Source organism: Mya arenaria, chromosome 5 (assembly GCF_026914265.1).
Source record: "Mya arenaria isolate MELC-2E11 chromosome 5, ASM2691426v1".
Lineage (NCBI taxonomy): Eukaryota > Metazoa > Mollusca > Bivalvia > Myida > Myidae > Mya > Mya arenaria.
Window position 1 is genome coordinate 52,421,061 of NC_069126.1, and position 16,595 is coordinate 52,437,655.

Genomic DNA, 16,595 nt, shown 5'->3' on the forward strand with positions numbered 1-16,595 from the left:
CAGTTAAACACGTTTTCATATTTGTGAAGCTAATTTAAAATGTAAACAAATCCTTTTAATATTCGGATGTTACATTGAAACTGCATTGGTTATTTTTAAACAGCAGCATTCTGTTTGTCCCACATAATAAGAAGACATAACTTTTAAACTTGTTACCTGAGAATACGCACATATTGCAAAATTTATAATATTATAACGGATTTTGAAAATATCAATTTTACTTCATTTTTCAAACTAACAAACATAATAACAACATACATTTCTGGTATGCCTGATCCACCGTATTGTGTGGGCAGTGTTATGGAAAATCAAGTATGGGAACTAAACGCTGCACGCGTATACTTCGGCATACTGGTACGATACAAGGTACGGCCACAAGAGAAGAGTTAACTATGCAGGGGAGATGATTGTACAATGTGAAAGAAAAATCAGCCTGAAAATGTGTACAGCTACTCTTTTGTTTTTTGGATTTTTAGCTCCAGGTATAAACGTTCTTACGTATTTTATCCAACAGATTTAAACTGAATGTATTGAATTAACTCATGTTCCTGAGAAATCTGGGTGGGGAAGATCAAATGATTTGTATTTTAATACTAACATTTAGTTTAATCTTTTTCAAGCGGTACTGGAGTGTAGTCTGTACTATGTCTTGATCAATAAAAAGTTTAAAAAAATCTTCGTAAATATGATCCCAAGCTTTTTGGGGATTATCAAATATACTGAATTAAATATGTTATTATGCCCCCCTTTGAAGAAGAAGGGTATATTGCTTTGCACATGTATGTTGGTTGGTAGGTCGGTCTGTTGGTTGGTAGGTCAGTCTGTTGGTAGAGTGATAACTCAACAATTCCTTGGCACATGGTCTTCAGACTTGACATGAAGGTTGGACCTGACCAGTAAATGACCCTTATTGTTTTAAGGGGTCATCATGTCAAAGGTCAAGGTCACAGTGTCCTTAAATGGTAAAAGGATTTTAAAAATGTCCAACTACTGATAACTCAACAATGCCTAGACATTTGGTGATCAAACTTGACATGAAGGTTGGACCTGACCAGTAAATGACCCTTATTGTTTTAAGGGGTCATCAGGTCAAAGGTCAAGGTCACAGTGTCCTTAAATGGTAATAGGATTTTAAAAATGTCCAACTGATAACTCAACAATGCCTAGACATTTGGTCACAATTTTATCCCTGATGTCATTATCGCGGATAAAAGTGAAAGCAGTTTGGCCGGTTAAAATATGTGTGGAATCCGAAGGACTTTCATCTGCCCAACTGCGTTCATATCCTGATAATGACATCAATCATACATTCTCAATTCATTCCTGAAATGATGTTACATAAATCCATATTATCCTAAATACAAATTGTGGCCCCTGATTGACTTAAGAACTTAGGTTAAAGTTTTAGGGCAATAAGTGTTTTAAATGTTACTAATTACTTTTATACACTTCATTCAATTGACTTATTGCTGCACACAATAATTGACGACCATTTTCCGATAGGAATCTACATGTATGTTAGTTACATAACACCATTTCATCCTTAACACAATTTATGGCCGCTGATTGACATAGGAACTTAGGTTAAAGTTTAAGGGCACATTTTATCTCGAGTTAAAATTTGCCACCAACTTCCATGAAATGCCATGGATTTGGTGAACTAGGTGGCACTTGGTGGAAAATAAAGAATTTCATCAATTGCCATGAAATTTCCACCCAACTGGAGGTGGCATTTGGTGAAAAATTGAACTCATTTCTTTTCATGTGGCACTTGGTGAAAAAGTTGAACTTAGTTAATTTTTGGGGTGGTATTAAGTGAAAAAGACTTAGAAAACAGTCTTTGCCTTAAAAAAGTTTCAGCACTTGTCCTTTTGGGCAAGTAATTTAAGAAAACCACTTGCCCCAAAACAGTTTTACTTGCCCAAAATAAGCAATTCATGCATAAATATACGAAAGATAATATTTCAATATAATAATAACGTTCAATCTGTGAATTGTTGCTGAAAAATTTATGAAAGCAGAGGGATCTAAATGCACTTGCCCCTCGGGCAAATTTATAAAAGCAGAGGGTATTTACACTTGCCCGAAACAGTATTTACTTGTCCCGGGCCTCGGGAAACCCAGTTACGACCAAGACTGAGAAAATCTCTAGAGTTCTGTATGGTGGAACTCAGCAGAATTCATCATTAATATCATCATGGAATTGAAGTAGCATTTAGTTGTGTTCATGCTGCTGTTTTGGCATCATTACATATATATGTGCTACTATTTAAAACTAACTGGTAGCACTTCTATTGAGGATTTCTCCCACTACTACTATAACAACATGCCCTACTACTCTTCGTCATGTTGCTGGTTCTATTGATGATGATTATAAGTTGGTGGTTCTATCGATGATGATTATGATGTTGGATGTTCTATTGATGATGATTATGATGGTGGTGGTGGTGGTGATTATGATGGTTATGATGGTGGTGGTGATTATGATGATTGTGGTAGTGGTGGTGTTGGTGAAAATGATGATTGTGGTAGTGCTGGTGATTATGGAGATTGTGTTAAAGGTGGTGGTGATTATGATGAATGTGGTGGTGATGGTTGACAACAACAACAGATGCTGATGATGCTGTTGCTTCTGCTGCTGCTGTTATTGCTGCTATTGCTGCTTCTGCTGTTGCTGCTGCTGATGATGATGATGGTGGTGATGATGCAATTTCCCCAAGGTGAAGGGATCCCATTAATGTTTGACCTCTCTGCTGGAAAATTTGCTCAAAATATTTGAATCTTCTGACAGTTACTAGCATTTGTGGAACTTTGAATAGTGAGAAAATTGAGATTTTTGTGCAATTTTGTTTAATTAAATGTAATGTTAAAAGGGTAATGTTTTTTTATGGAATTAACAACCAAAAAAGATCATGTCTTATCATATTTTTTTATTTCACAGGTATTAGGTTTTTTGTCTTTGTTAAAAATTTGACTAAGAGATATTAAGCTTTATACATGTGCTGTCAAGTATGTTTCACTCTTTTCCGAAAAAATCAAAGAATATTCAGTGTAGGTGTCTACTAAGTTTAAAAAGTATCATTCAATTTGTACAATGAAGTTGAAGATACAATGTACCTGGTCGAGATTCTAAGACCTTTATGGTAAATAATTGAATATTACAATAACTTGAAATGATTATAACTGACCTCATAGTAGTTTTATCATATTTCATTAGCTAATACTTATTTAAATGTGCCAAGCAAAAAGGGTGAGATAAACAATATGAAAAGTCAGACAAGAAAAGATGTAGAAGATGTATATGATCTATAGCTGAGTTTTTTTTAAGAAAAAAAGTTGAGGCTTCATGACAAAGCCTTGGTGTTAGGCCTAAAATAAAAAAATTCTTGTTTGGAGTAACGCGACCGACCCATAAAAATTGTTGCCGACTCAAATTTTATTTTGGCATTTTGATCCGCGAATTTTTTTTTCAACGCCTTTCCGCTTCTATTTTCTGTTTCTGCTCTTTTCTTCTGTTTCGGTTCTTTTCGATTTGTAGACACACTCGTAGAGCTTCGGTTTTTATCGCTGATCGCAATGAGCGTTTCGAAAACATGGCTGACTGCAAGTTTGTCGAACGTGAACCGAACGAAATTACGTTTTGTGTGACAATAAATTACTTAAATAAAAAAATTAAAAACAACTTTGTAAGAAAATTCAATGTCGACTACACATGGTACGATGTATTTGATATTTTAATGGAGAATGATGAAACAATCCCGGAGAGCTACTACGACAACTTCGAAAAAATGTCAAAAATAACGGTCTCGTCAAAGCCCTCAGAGACTGCAACAGAAAAATTTAGTCCACATTCATATGACAGGATTTCAGTCTTAATTGACTTTGATAAAACTTTAAAATATGTAACAATTGCCAATTTGTTTCACATTTTCGTTTGCTTATCTTGAGTGTCATAAGTTTGTTTTGTTGAGTTCATCTCTGTGTCAGTCTTAAGTAAATTGAAATTCTTTGAAATTAAAAAAATAACGGATCAGAAGTTAAGATGTTTGTTGTTCAAAAGTTTATTACAATGCCTTGAATAACTAGTGTTATGTAGTGAATGTACTGTACACAAGATCCAGTTGTCGTTGGAGAAAAAAAAAACAAAAAAAAAAACCTACATACCTACCCACCTTAAAAAATCTGGGTAGGGTTACTCCAAACAAGAAATTTTTTAAGGTTGGCCTTATTGTTGTTGTTGGTCACATTATTTGAAAAAAAATAAAGATATTCGAATGAATCTTGGTGTACACATGTTTCCAAAGACATTTGTATACAAAGTATATCCAGCCCATATTTCTGGCTTAAAATGTAGAACAAATAACATTTTTCTGTGAGGCAAACCCTGTGATATTGAACAGATTTACTTCGGTTTCCTTTTACAAAAAAAAATATGAATATAGAGGACTTCAATAGCAGAAGAAGTATAGCCAAACTTGCAGAAAACAACAACATGATGTGCAGAAAAGAAAAAAAAACATGCTATTTATCCTAATATTCAAAATGCCAATATTTAGTTAAATTAACTTTTTATTTTTTTAGTGGATTTTATTCAGTATTGTCATAGCTAAAACAACAGACAGTGCTCTTGTTATACATACTTGCAATGATTCAATGTGTAACTACCCTGAGAGTCGAAGTTCATGAATTCATGAATGGTTCATGAACTCCACAAACAGTTCATGAACAGTTCTTGATCGAATCCTGAAAAATAATTGGCAAGATTCACAGACATAGGTCATGAACTATTGAAGGGCAGTTCATGAACAGGTTGTTTTAAAGTTGTTGTTTTTTAAAAAGAAAATTTAATTCAAGAAGTTATGATGAACTTTTCAGGAACCTGATCAGTCATACATGGTTCAAGAAATGTTCATGAAATACTCTTACAAGTTAGGTGTTAAAGAACAAATGAAGAATTTTTCAGGAACCCAAACATCTAAAATGGTTCTGAAATATTTTTGATTGGTTTTTCTTGAATAAGAAAATATTTTAATTTTTTTTTAATAACCATGCTCTACATATATAATTGATTGGCATTTTATTATATAGTCATTTACAAGTAAATTCAGGGATGATAACAGAGCCAAGTTACCAATCCTGAAAATGTCTGCGTGGGGTTCAGGGGGGCGCTTAAGGCCCCCGATGGGTCCAGGGGGACAAGGGGGGGCAAAGCCCCCCGAAGCTTTCAGTATTTCAGGGATTCTAATACCCTTTTTTGCCTTAGAATAGAGTTCAAGGAGTCAATTTTTATGTATCATATAAAGAGTATTTATTCCATTTTCTGCACATTTGATGAGAATATAATGTTATTAATTATTATATATATTATTCCAAGTAATATCCAAATGGGACTTAAATGCTTTGGCAGTGTAGCCGTTGTGGACATGGTGGACTTTGACGTATTCTGGTCCCTAAGCCAGATTTTTTCCCCTCATGGTGTTACATGAGTCCAGTAGCACACAAACTAGATTGTCCCTTGGCAGTTCAAGTCTCTCAAACAGGCTTTCAAATTCTATGAAAATTGATTCAGAATCAGCCCTTGTGATTTTAAGGAGGCCAAATGTCTCAACACTATTTCTTTCTCTATAGCAGAAAAATAGCTGCAACAGTTTTCTCATTGTTTGTGTTTGTTGACTTGTCTTAGTTGAAACAAAACTGAGATCCATTAACTCCTCCACATGTTCATCATTGAAATGGCTAGCCACTCCGTAAGTCATCTTGTATGATGCTGTACACCTTTGAAGTTTTAATTCACCAAGAGCTTTTGTATCTTTGGCAAGCGTCTTAAGTAAGACACACTACTGTGGTGCCAGGGAGCATGTTCAGCCATAAGTCCAAGTATCATGGCCTCTGGATTAAATTGTCAGTCATTGACAGGAACAACTGGATGCACTGGCTGAGGTGTATGTTCATCCCTGACTTTTGTAACCATCAACATACCTGAAAATACAAATTACAACTATAGAATTTAAATCTCACTCAAACTGGGTCCTCAAGAAGTTTTGTTGAACTGTCTCAAAAAGAAAAGAAAATGACTGCCTCTACTTAATATGTATTACTACTACAAAATATTTATTCATTATCTTATTTTAATTTGAACCAAACCAATTTTCATTTGAACCTCCCATTATGGTCAACAGCCACTTCTTGTTGAGAACAATGCTTCAAACATTATGAGAATAATAAAGAAACTTTACAGCGCAAATAAAATTTGCAAAATAAAAATTGATTATTATGACACAATCCGAATCGGGATGTCCGAAATAATGCTACATGCGCAAAATTCATTATCAGTTTGATCACTTTCTATTATCTTAAAAAGAAACGTTTCGAGAATTTCTCTTAAAAATAAATGGCAAATATACCCTCAAAATTGACGAATCGATGTTTTTAGAAATTGGTGGTGGTCGTTTTTTCCAATTTTCCAATACCCGTTTATTCGTCTTCGTCGTCTGTCATATCCGGATACTGTCTTCTAGTCCCATCGGTAATTTCCGTAATCACCGGATGCTACCTTAACCAATCATATAGCTTGATTGCAGTGTTCTCAATAAGAACCGGCTGCCGGCCAAAATGGACGGTTCAAATGGCAATTGGGCCGGTTCAAATTTGGAAAACTAAATGAATTTTAAGTAGAATAAGTAGAAGCTAGTCGGTTACTTTACTATTTGAGACGGTTAAACTGAAACTTATTGAGAACCCTGGATTGCCAAGACGTAAATAGGTTCGTTAATTTCCGGCTTTACACTTCCGGAAAACTCATCTTTCATACCCATATTGTTGGAACTGAGCTCGATTCGCTCCCTGTACCCTTCCCCCCTAGAAAAAAACTAAACGGATTGACATTAATCTCAAAATCGATCCATGAAGCCTGTAAATTAAATTCCACAATTAATTAAAATACTGAATTACATTCTGTATATTAAATAAACAAATGCCTGGATTCTTTATTATTGCTTTGGTTTGCAATCGTCTATATGCCGAACAGTTACGTTTTTAATCTCCCCTATTAGACAGTGTGAAAATGAAATAGCTGTTTGATCATTATTTGATAGGATTTCTATCCTCAACAGCAATAAAACGTCCATTAGCTGTCTTAAAGCTACACTCTCACAGATTGAACGTTTTGACAACTTTTTAGCTCACCTGAGTGATCGGTCTATGTCCAGCGTCTGTCGTCCGTCTTCCGTCGTCAACAATTGGTAATAATTATCTTCTTCTCCTAAACTGCTTGGACAATTTTGATAAAACTTCATAGGAATGATCCTTGGTTGATGCATTTTCAAAATTGTTCAAAGAAATGAATTCCATAGAGAACTTTGGTTGCCATGGCAACCTAAAAGAAAATGTCAACAATTGGTTATAATCATCTTCTTCTCCTAAACCACTTGGACAATATTGATGAAACTACATAGGAATGATCCTTGGTTCAGGTGCTTCTTCAAAATTGTTCAAAGAAATGAATTCCATACAGAACTCTGGTGGCCATGGCAACCTAAAGGAAGAGCGTCAACAATTGGTTATAGAAATGAATTCCATGCAGAACTTTGGTTGCCATGGCAACTTAAAGGAAAAAATTATCAATCTTTTTTGGCAAATACTATGAAGCCTAGTGCTAAAATATTTGGTGTGTAACATTGTCATTTGGTTATCTACCATGTTTATTCAAATTATGCCCCTGGGGAAAAAATGGCCTCACCCCGTGGGTTACAAGTTCATTATAAATACATTTTGTTAAAAAAATCTGATAGTTATGTAAAGTTTATTTGGAAGCAAGGGCAGCAAGTCTTACTATATGGTCTCCCTTTTTGTTGGAGATTCCACTACTTTTGTAAAGTCTTCAACATAGTCACTTCTGAAGTTATTATTGTTCTTTGTTTAGGTTCATAGATTCAATGAATTATTATACACTTTATTCTTTAGAAGAAATCTCATTTTTACTAAATAATAAATTTAATAATCAGACTTTTCCATTGAACTTCATGTAGATTATTGTTCATGCAGATGCTACAATCTTATATTCTGTGTGTATAGTGTTATTCACTTAAAAGTTATAATTATGAAGAAAAATATTTGGTTAAAAAAAAAAAATGTCTGTTTCCTGTAACCCGACCGACCGTAATTTTTTTATGCCCCAAAATTTGAAAAGTCAAATTTTTAGTGATCTCTGGCCTGTGATGACAACGATAATTTAGTAGTGTCCGAATCGTCGCATAGTTACAAACGTTTCCGGTTTGACAAGTTGAAACAATGGCAAAAACCTTAATGGCTGTGACATTAAACTGCAGGGCTTTCAATTGACCCGAGCTCCCAGATTTTGACACACAGAAATCGTGCCCGAAATCAACGCAGCATACATTTGTAGTATGCGTCAGTTTTGACCCGGGATATTTCGGTGTGAGAGTCGGTATCATCTGAAAGGAGCCTCAATGCATGATCTGAATGTTTGTTTAACCCGCAAGAGCAAATAACACGCGAAGTGACAAGTGATTATCAATCTGGAATCTGATCGGTAACCATGTCAATTAGCAGCACTCAAACTCAATGACGTAATATTAACTCTGCCAATTATGCAAATTAACGGATACCTTCCGCTTTTTCGCTAAGTGCGATGGTTTTGAAAAACAACAATGCTAAGATATATTTTGTTCATTTATTTTAAGTTGTTTTATTATATCTCCGGTTAATTAAAAGAATATTCTTCTAAGTTTTTTAGGTCCCTACATCTAAGATGAAAGATGCAATGCTGAATATGTCAGGACATAAGAGTGTAGGCTGTCAAGTATAGGTCATATTTTTTTTGTTCAGAGGCAATTATAGACAAGATCAACTTTTCATGTACTTGTTCATAGGTCAATGTCACATTCGGGGGCATTTGTCACATACTGTGACAGCTCTTGTTCAATATTCTTTGAGAAAAAAGCTATATTGATAACAAAGGTTAAACCCTTGAATCAGGTGAACGATTTTGGGCCATCATGGCCCTCTTGTTTATTTTTTGTCTTGGAACGAGCCAATTTTTGCGAAAATCCATGGAAACCAGTTATATAAGACAGATGACGAAAAGTTAGATCGCATATTTTTATATTTAAGTTCAAAAATGTATGTTTTATGCATTTTTCTTAAACCAAGCCATAAAACATTAATTTTCGAACAGAAATATGAAAATCTACAATCTGATTTTTTGTCAGCAACCTAATTATATCATTGGTTTGCAGATATTTATGCAAAAATTTGCTCTTTCCAAGACAAAAAATTAAAAAAGTTGTAAAAATGGTAAATCTGTGAGAGAGTGCAGCTTTAATCACTGACCATTTTGTAAACACAGCTGAAAGACAACAATAAGCCACCATTTTGAATTTGAACTGGTGCACCGGAAATACATTTATGCAGACGATAATGGATGAACCTTTCAATTATTTTTGTGTAGTTTATTTGACCATAATGGAGAACTGGTGAGTTTTTACCAATCACTTGAACATAGTGTTGAACTAAATTGGTTTTGATTCCATTCTTAATGTACAATGTTATTCAATGACAAGATCAAGTGACTGTGTAAATTGCTGGAAAGAGCATGTTAATCGTCAGTTTACGTTTTACGTTTTCTACTTATAAATAATATTTTTTCTTACAAAACCATTTATTAGCGCTTATAATAATTTTGCATCATCATTTTTAAATGGTTTTCCTTGTGAAATACTTTTATTCGTCGGAAAAAGACAATTTAAAGAAGTCGCGAAAATATGTGACTGTTCAGATTTATGATAGTGACTGCATTCTGATTATGTTCTTGAGTGATTGGGTGAAGATATCATGTCTTACTCATAATTGTTCATGATATTCAGAAAATTGATTCTCCATTATAGACTCAATGAAGACAAGTTCTACAGTTAATCTGCTATGTGACGAAAGTGAGGATGTCAACTGTCCCTGTTACTAGAGTAACAGGTAAGGGGCTTATTTAAGAGATTTTAAAATTTATGACGTTTTTTCTTGTCATGAAAGGGCGTCATCATTGTTGATTTAATTTCAAAAATACTTTTTATATTTGATTCATTTTATTAAGCTGTGTATCCCAAGTTGTACCGTATTATATCATGTATAGGACGCTAGCATAGATAGGACGCAGGCAAAAAAATAGTTGAAAAAACGGGTAAAAACCCTTAATATATAAGATAGGACGCAGCGAAAAAATGTCAAAATCGGAGCCGAAAAATTGAGGTTGGTAAAGAATTTATAACATATATTGAAAAAAAAAAAAAATAATGTATATAAGGCATATTTCGATAACTGTCTTGTGTATTTCAATAATTATCGTCATATTTCGGTAATTTTGTGTACACAACAATGATATAAGTCTTGACATTTTGAGAACATTCACGCTTATATAAGACTTATACAAATGCTGTAATAGTCCTGAAACGCCTTCTGACTGACAGTCAACCGTTGCAATAGTTCCACATGCCTTTTGAATGACAGTCAACCGTTGCAACCATTGCAATAGTTCCACATGCCTACTGACTGACAGTCAACCGTTGCAATAGTTCCGACCTGCGTTCTGAATGACAGTCAACCATTGCAACCGTTGCAAAACTGTGTATTGTCAAAACTAATGATTGTTTTGATAAGGCTAATGTCGCTGCGCGGATTAAAGCATGTCAGGCATAATTAATGCGTGTCGGTAATTATCCTTGCCAGCGGAAGGCACGACGGGTCAAGTGCGAACCAACCAATTTATTTATTATTCATAACATAGGAATATATTGGATTTATAGTGACCTGAATTGTGTGAACTCCATCTCAGTGATCATGAGGGATTATCCAAATCACACATTTACCATTAGAAAGTATAGTGTTCATCAATTGGTGAGATTGTCCATAGTGCCTAGACAATGGATTATACCTGATCAGTGTGTTTTGACTAGATTAAAAAGCCTGGGTATATTGAACTATAGAAGGAAAAAAGCTGGTCGCCCTAGGAGTAAGAAGCAAACTGGTGTAAATATCAACAATCTTGTCTATCCAAAGAAGACGAATACACTTAATAAATACAATGAAAAAATATCATGTATAACTTTAAATTGCCATTCCGCAGTGCATAAAGATGTCATTATAGGCCAATATTTAAGAGAGGAAAGAATTGACTTCGCAATTTTAACTGAAACCTGGTTTTCAGATGAAAAACACAATCAAGTTGACACCTCTGACTTAAATCAAAACGGCTACAAACTAAATACAGTAAATCGCCAGAACAGAATCGGTGGTGGTGTAGCTCTAGTCCATAGGAACGGGGTTACTGTCAGCAGAGTACCGACCATACCTAGAAAAACTTTCGAGCATGGCCTTTGGAAAATAATATTCAAAAACATTTCAATGACAATCTTGGGATTGTATAGACCACCATCTTTGGGCACTGAATTACAGTTTGTCTCGGAATTCCTCCAATTCTTGGAAGAAATACTGCCCTCATATTCGAACCTGATGATTCTTGGAGATTTTAATCTACACCTGGATGACGGTACCAGTGCATCTACAGACTTCAATAACTCTTTGTATTCACTTGGGCTAGAACAACATGTCACATTCCCTACCCAAATTGAAGGAAATGTACTTGATCTTGTCATATCTGAGGTCACGAATGGCATCAATGTACTGTCATGTGAACAGGGCCCTTATATTTCTGATCACTGTGTCATCAAAGTCATTACTAATGTGAAAAAGGAAAACATTAAAAGTGAATCGGTATCATTCCGAAATTTTAAAGCAATTGACAAATCAAAGATTGCGAATGATCTGAACGAAATATCTCTCACGGAAAACAATGTAGATGGTATAGTTGAAGAGTTCGAAGATCAAGTTCAGAAAATTTTAGATACACCTGCACCTGTGAAAGAGATAACTTGTGTACGTCGTGCTCCAAAGCCGTGGTTTAACGAGGATATCCTGCAATTCAAACGAAAATCTCGTAAATGTGAACGATTATGGATGAAGTATAAGACCCCTGAGCACTATCAGTTGTTTAAACAAGCAAGAAACAAGTATCATTTCGAACTGAAAGAGGAGAAAAGAAGGACACTTAGTCAGACAGTACTGGATCTCAAAGGAAACTCAAAAAAGTTATATAAATTTGTTGCTGACATCACTGGAACAAGTGCTGATAACCCAATGCTGAATGGAGAAAACGACAACACCACAGCTGAGAAATTCGCCGATTTTTTCATGGACAAAATAAGCAAACTCCGAGAGTCACTACAAACATTTGATCAGTTTGAACCCCAAGTGAAGGATATACCATCTTTTGACAATTTTGATGAACTGACAGAGAATGAAGTTAAACAAATCATAGGAAACATGCAATCTAAATCATGTGAACTAGATATTCTACCAACTAAGCTTCTGAAACAGTTTTTAGGTGAACTTTTGCCATTCATTACCAAATTGGTCAATGTATCCCTTATGCAAGGTGTCTTCCCTAGTAAATGGAAAAAAGCCATTGTTCGACCTTTGATTAAAAAGATTGGCCTTGAACTTACATTCTCAAATTACCGACCGGTCAGCAATCTTTCATTCCTTTCTAAAGTGATTGAAAAGGCAGTGCTTCTAAAATTAAATAAACATGTAGATGAAAATAATCTACTCCCCAAAAACCAAAGTGCCTATAGACGTTATCACTCATGTGAGTCTGCTCTCTTGCGTCTAGTTGATGACATTCTGGGTGGGTTGGAGCTACAAGAGGTAACAGCATTAATAGCCATAGATCTAAGCGCAGCTTTCGACACAGTCGACCATAGTATTCTTGTAGATGTGTTGAACAAGCAATATGGCCTCTCCTCTACGGCTATTGCATGGGTTGACTCGTACTTACACCCTCGTAATTGTAGTGTTAATGTCAATTTGACGTATTCAACACCTCGAGAACTAAAATGTAGTGTGCCCCAAGGAAGCTGTCTAGGCCCATGGTTGTATCTCACTTATGCAGGTACCCTGTTTGATGTGATACCCCCGACCATCACAGTGTACGGTTTCGCCGACGACCATACTGCCAATAAACGTTTTCGGCCAAACATACCTTCTGCAGAACAAAGTGCTATTCAAGACATTGAACAGTGTGCTGTAATAATCAATGATTGGATGAATGAAAATAAACTAAAAATGAATACAGCAAAAACTGAGTTCATCATGTTCGGGAGTAGGCAGCAACTTGCAAAATGTCAAACAAAAAACATCAATATTGTTGGTGACAGTATCGAAGCTGTACACTGTATACGTTACTTAGGTGCCTTTCTCGATGAAACTTTAAACTTTAAGGAGCATGTAAAACGAAAATGCCGAACAGCCATGCTAAACTACATGAGAATTAAAAACATTCGAAAATATTTGACCAAAGAGGCAACGGAGATTCTTGTTCTTTCACTGGTAATGTCACACATTGACTACTGTAATTCCATCTTTTGTATGGCATTGCTGCCTGTGATATTCAGAAAATGCAAAGAATTCAAAACATGTGTGCAAAACTTGTGCTTTCTCGAGGCAAATATGAAAGCTCCAAACAATCTTTGTTTGAATTACACTGGTTACCAGTTAAAGCTAGGATAAACTTTAAAATTTTAACCATCATGTACAATTGCTCGGTCGGAAAGGCACCGGCATACCTAGTAGATCTGTTGACAGTAAAGCAACCACCACGCAATCTTCGTTCTTCGCTATCCAGTGTGGGGTGTTACGTCGTACCAACAAACAAACATAAAACATTCTCTGATCCGTTGCCGTTATAACTCAAACCAGTTAAAGTGCTGACTCACATCGAGTTTTTGTGAGTAGCGTCCCTTTTGTAAAAAAGTAAACACTCATGTTTGTTTTCAATTTATTTCTCAATAAATCATTTTAAAGTAAACATTTCTGCGTGTGTTAACTTGCGTGATTTTACCTATGTCAGTTGTTCTCTTCGGTGACGCAGTACAGATACTTACTTTTACCGCGTTCTTCCCCGGTCCGATATTTTCGACCTGAAATGGACTTGGAAAAAAACAGATGCAATTCTAATAGCATAGAAAGGACGCAGGCCCTATTTAAGACGAGAATTGGAGGTAAAAAAGTGCGTCCTATGCATGATATAATACGGTACATTTATTGTTTTTCCCTGGAGGACACATTTCTCTCAAACATAGCCTCCTACTCTGAGAGCAATGCCTTTCAACTGTCAACTTTGTAGCAGTCATATGACTCCAGGACTTGACGGTTGATTACAAATAGTTTACTTCTACCTTAGGGGAATCGCCCTGTACCAACAATGCTTGCAAAATGTGTTTCAACAGCACGATGAAACTTCCATGTGAACAGCTTAATATCTCTTCAATTTTCCTCGAGATAAAATTATCTTAAATTGGCCTGATTTGAAGAAAGAAGACTTTAATTATATTTTAAACTTGTTTATTATCATCAACATCTAAATTCAATGTCATATATTTTTCAGAGAAAACAAAAGAGGAAGACAACCACCATTTGAGAAACAAAGTGAGGAAATGGAGGAACACTGCAGTATAGAATCAACCCTGCCATAATAACTCCATGTCAGTTACTGCAGGCTTCAACATTGATACAGATGCCATTCTGGAAACTGTGACAAAAAACTGAGTTTGCCATCTTTTTAAACTAAGAAAGAAGTGAAAAACTGTTCCTGTATAGAGAAGACTAAACCCAAACCAGATGCAAAAGAGTTTGGCATGTTGCCATTTAGCAATTTGACACACTGTATTTTTTTTTGTTGGGTATTCATAAATTTCTTTGATAATTCCAGTATCTGTGTTTCATATTCTTGTATTCCAAAATATTTCCAAACATTCGTGAAGAGTTTCTGCGTTGTCATGAACAAATGGTCACATTGATGTTATTTGGTTCAAGAATAGTTTTAGAAGATTTCACGAACATGTACATTCATGAAATATTCTTGATATACCCATGAACAGAAATCATGAACTGTTCATTGAACATTAAATGGCCCATTTCAGAAAAAATCATGAAAATATAAGTTCATGAACAATTCAAGAACTAATGCAGCTATGAACAGATTTGTTCAAGAACCATTCATGAATGGTTCATGACTTTATAGGTGGCCATTTAATCTTCATGAATAGTTCATGAATAGTTCATGCACTTGGTTCATGAACAGTTCAAGAAAAGAACATGAATTATTCATGAACGATTCATAAACATTTCGCAGGGGAATTGTCTGGCTGGATTCTAACATTTTGTTATATCATTTTGTTGTAATACTTGGTATTATTATTGCTAGGGCCTAAAAAAAAAATGTTTGGTTAGGGTTACATCCTTTTCAGAAATAGGTAGGGTAGGTAGGCTTCTTATTTTTTTTATTTATTTTTTTTATTAGGCTTTTTATAAGAATGCATTTTCATCATTGGAGAATGGTGATAAAGTTATCTCCTGTATAAGCATTTAAGGTTTTAAACTCCATATTTAAAAACCAAAAAAAAAAAAGATTTTCATTTTTTTTTTCAAACTGACAAAAATGGTAGGGTCGGCGCCTATTCCGTAGGTAGGGTCGGGTAACCCGAACCAAATGTATTTTTTTTAGGCCTAGGCCTAAAGCTCAAGATATATATTTAAGAATATGTTTATAATGTTGTTATTTTATTTATGCATCTAATCTTAAAATTAAATAAATTTTGAATAATGGTATGCTTATGAAACCTCCAAATTGAATAATACTAAAACTGTTTTTTTTAGCATTTCTCAAAATGTAGAAATGCAGACAGCTCTTCACCATCAACTGTGACCCTTTGTATTTTTGTGTACATATGAAACTAAATAAATGCAAAGAATGATTATGTGTTTTTTGTTTTATGCATACTTCATAATCCTAAGTGCAACATTATTTCCACCAAGTGTCACGTTGGCGTGGCATTTGGTGAAAAAAAGATAAAAAAAACTGATCATGGCATTTGATGGAAAATTGTTGGAAAATGTTCCAATACTTTACCAACTGCCATGTGGCACTTGGTGGAAAATGTTCCAATACTCCAGAAAACTGCCAAGTTTGGGTGGCATTTGGTGAAAAAAAGAAATGTTGAAAATCATGTCAAAGTCCCATTGTCTTCCGTTTTTCATCGTTTTTAACAAGTGCCACCCATTCCAATACTCCACCAACTGCCACCCATTTTCCACGTCCAATTTGTGGCAAAAGGGAAGGAACGTTGGGGTTTTCAATACCGTAATTACTTACAAACCCTTCATTTTTGATACTGCCCTTGATTGATTTTTTTTTTTTTTTTCTGTTGCTTTTGACACATTTTTTTTCAACCAAAGTGTAACCTGGTTGTAAGAATGATGTACTCTGTTGTTGGGGCTAATTTTTTTGTTATAAGGTTTGAAAAATGGTGACCAAACTTGGTATATACATGTATTTCATTTGTACCAACTAATTTATTGTCATATTTATTCAAACATTGTAATCCATTTGTTTAAAAAATTTTTTAACACAATGTGAAGAATTTACTATTATTATGTTACGTGCTCTCTGATTGGACGAAAAATCTAAT

At 34.8% G+C, this 16,595-nt stretch overlaps 1 protein-coding gene across 1 annotated transcript in view; it reads left to right on the top strand.

Moving 5' to 3' along the window:
• Positions 1-328: 328 nt before the first annotated feature.
• Positions 329-16,595, top strand: part of LOC128234910 (uncharacterized) — a 63,907-nt gene continuing 47,640 nt past the window's right edge. The window contains exon 1 of the mRNA XM_052949530.1: positions 329-482. Coding sequence (XP_052805490.1) covers positions 404-482 — 79 coding nt within the window. The 5' untranslated portion in view covers positions 329-403. The remainder of the gene's footprint in view (positions 483-16,595) is intronic.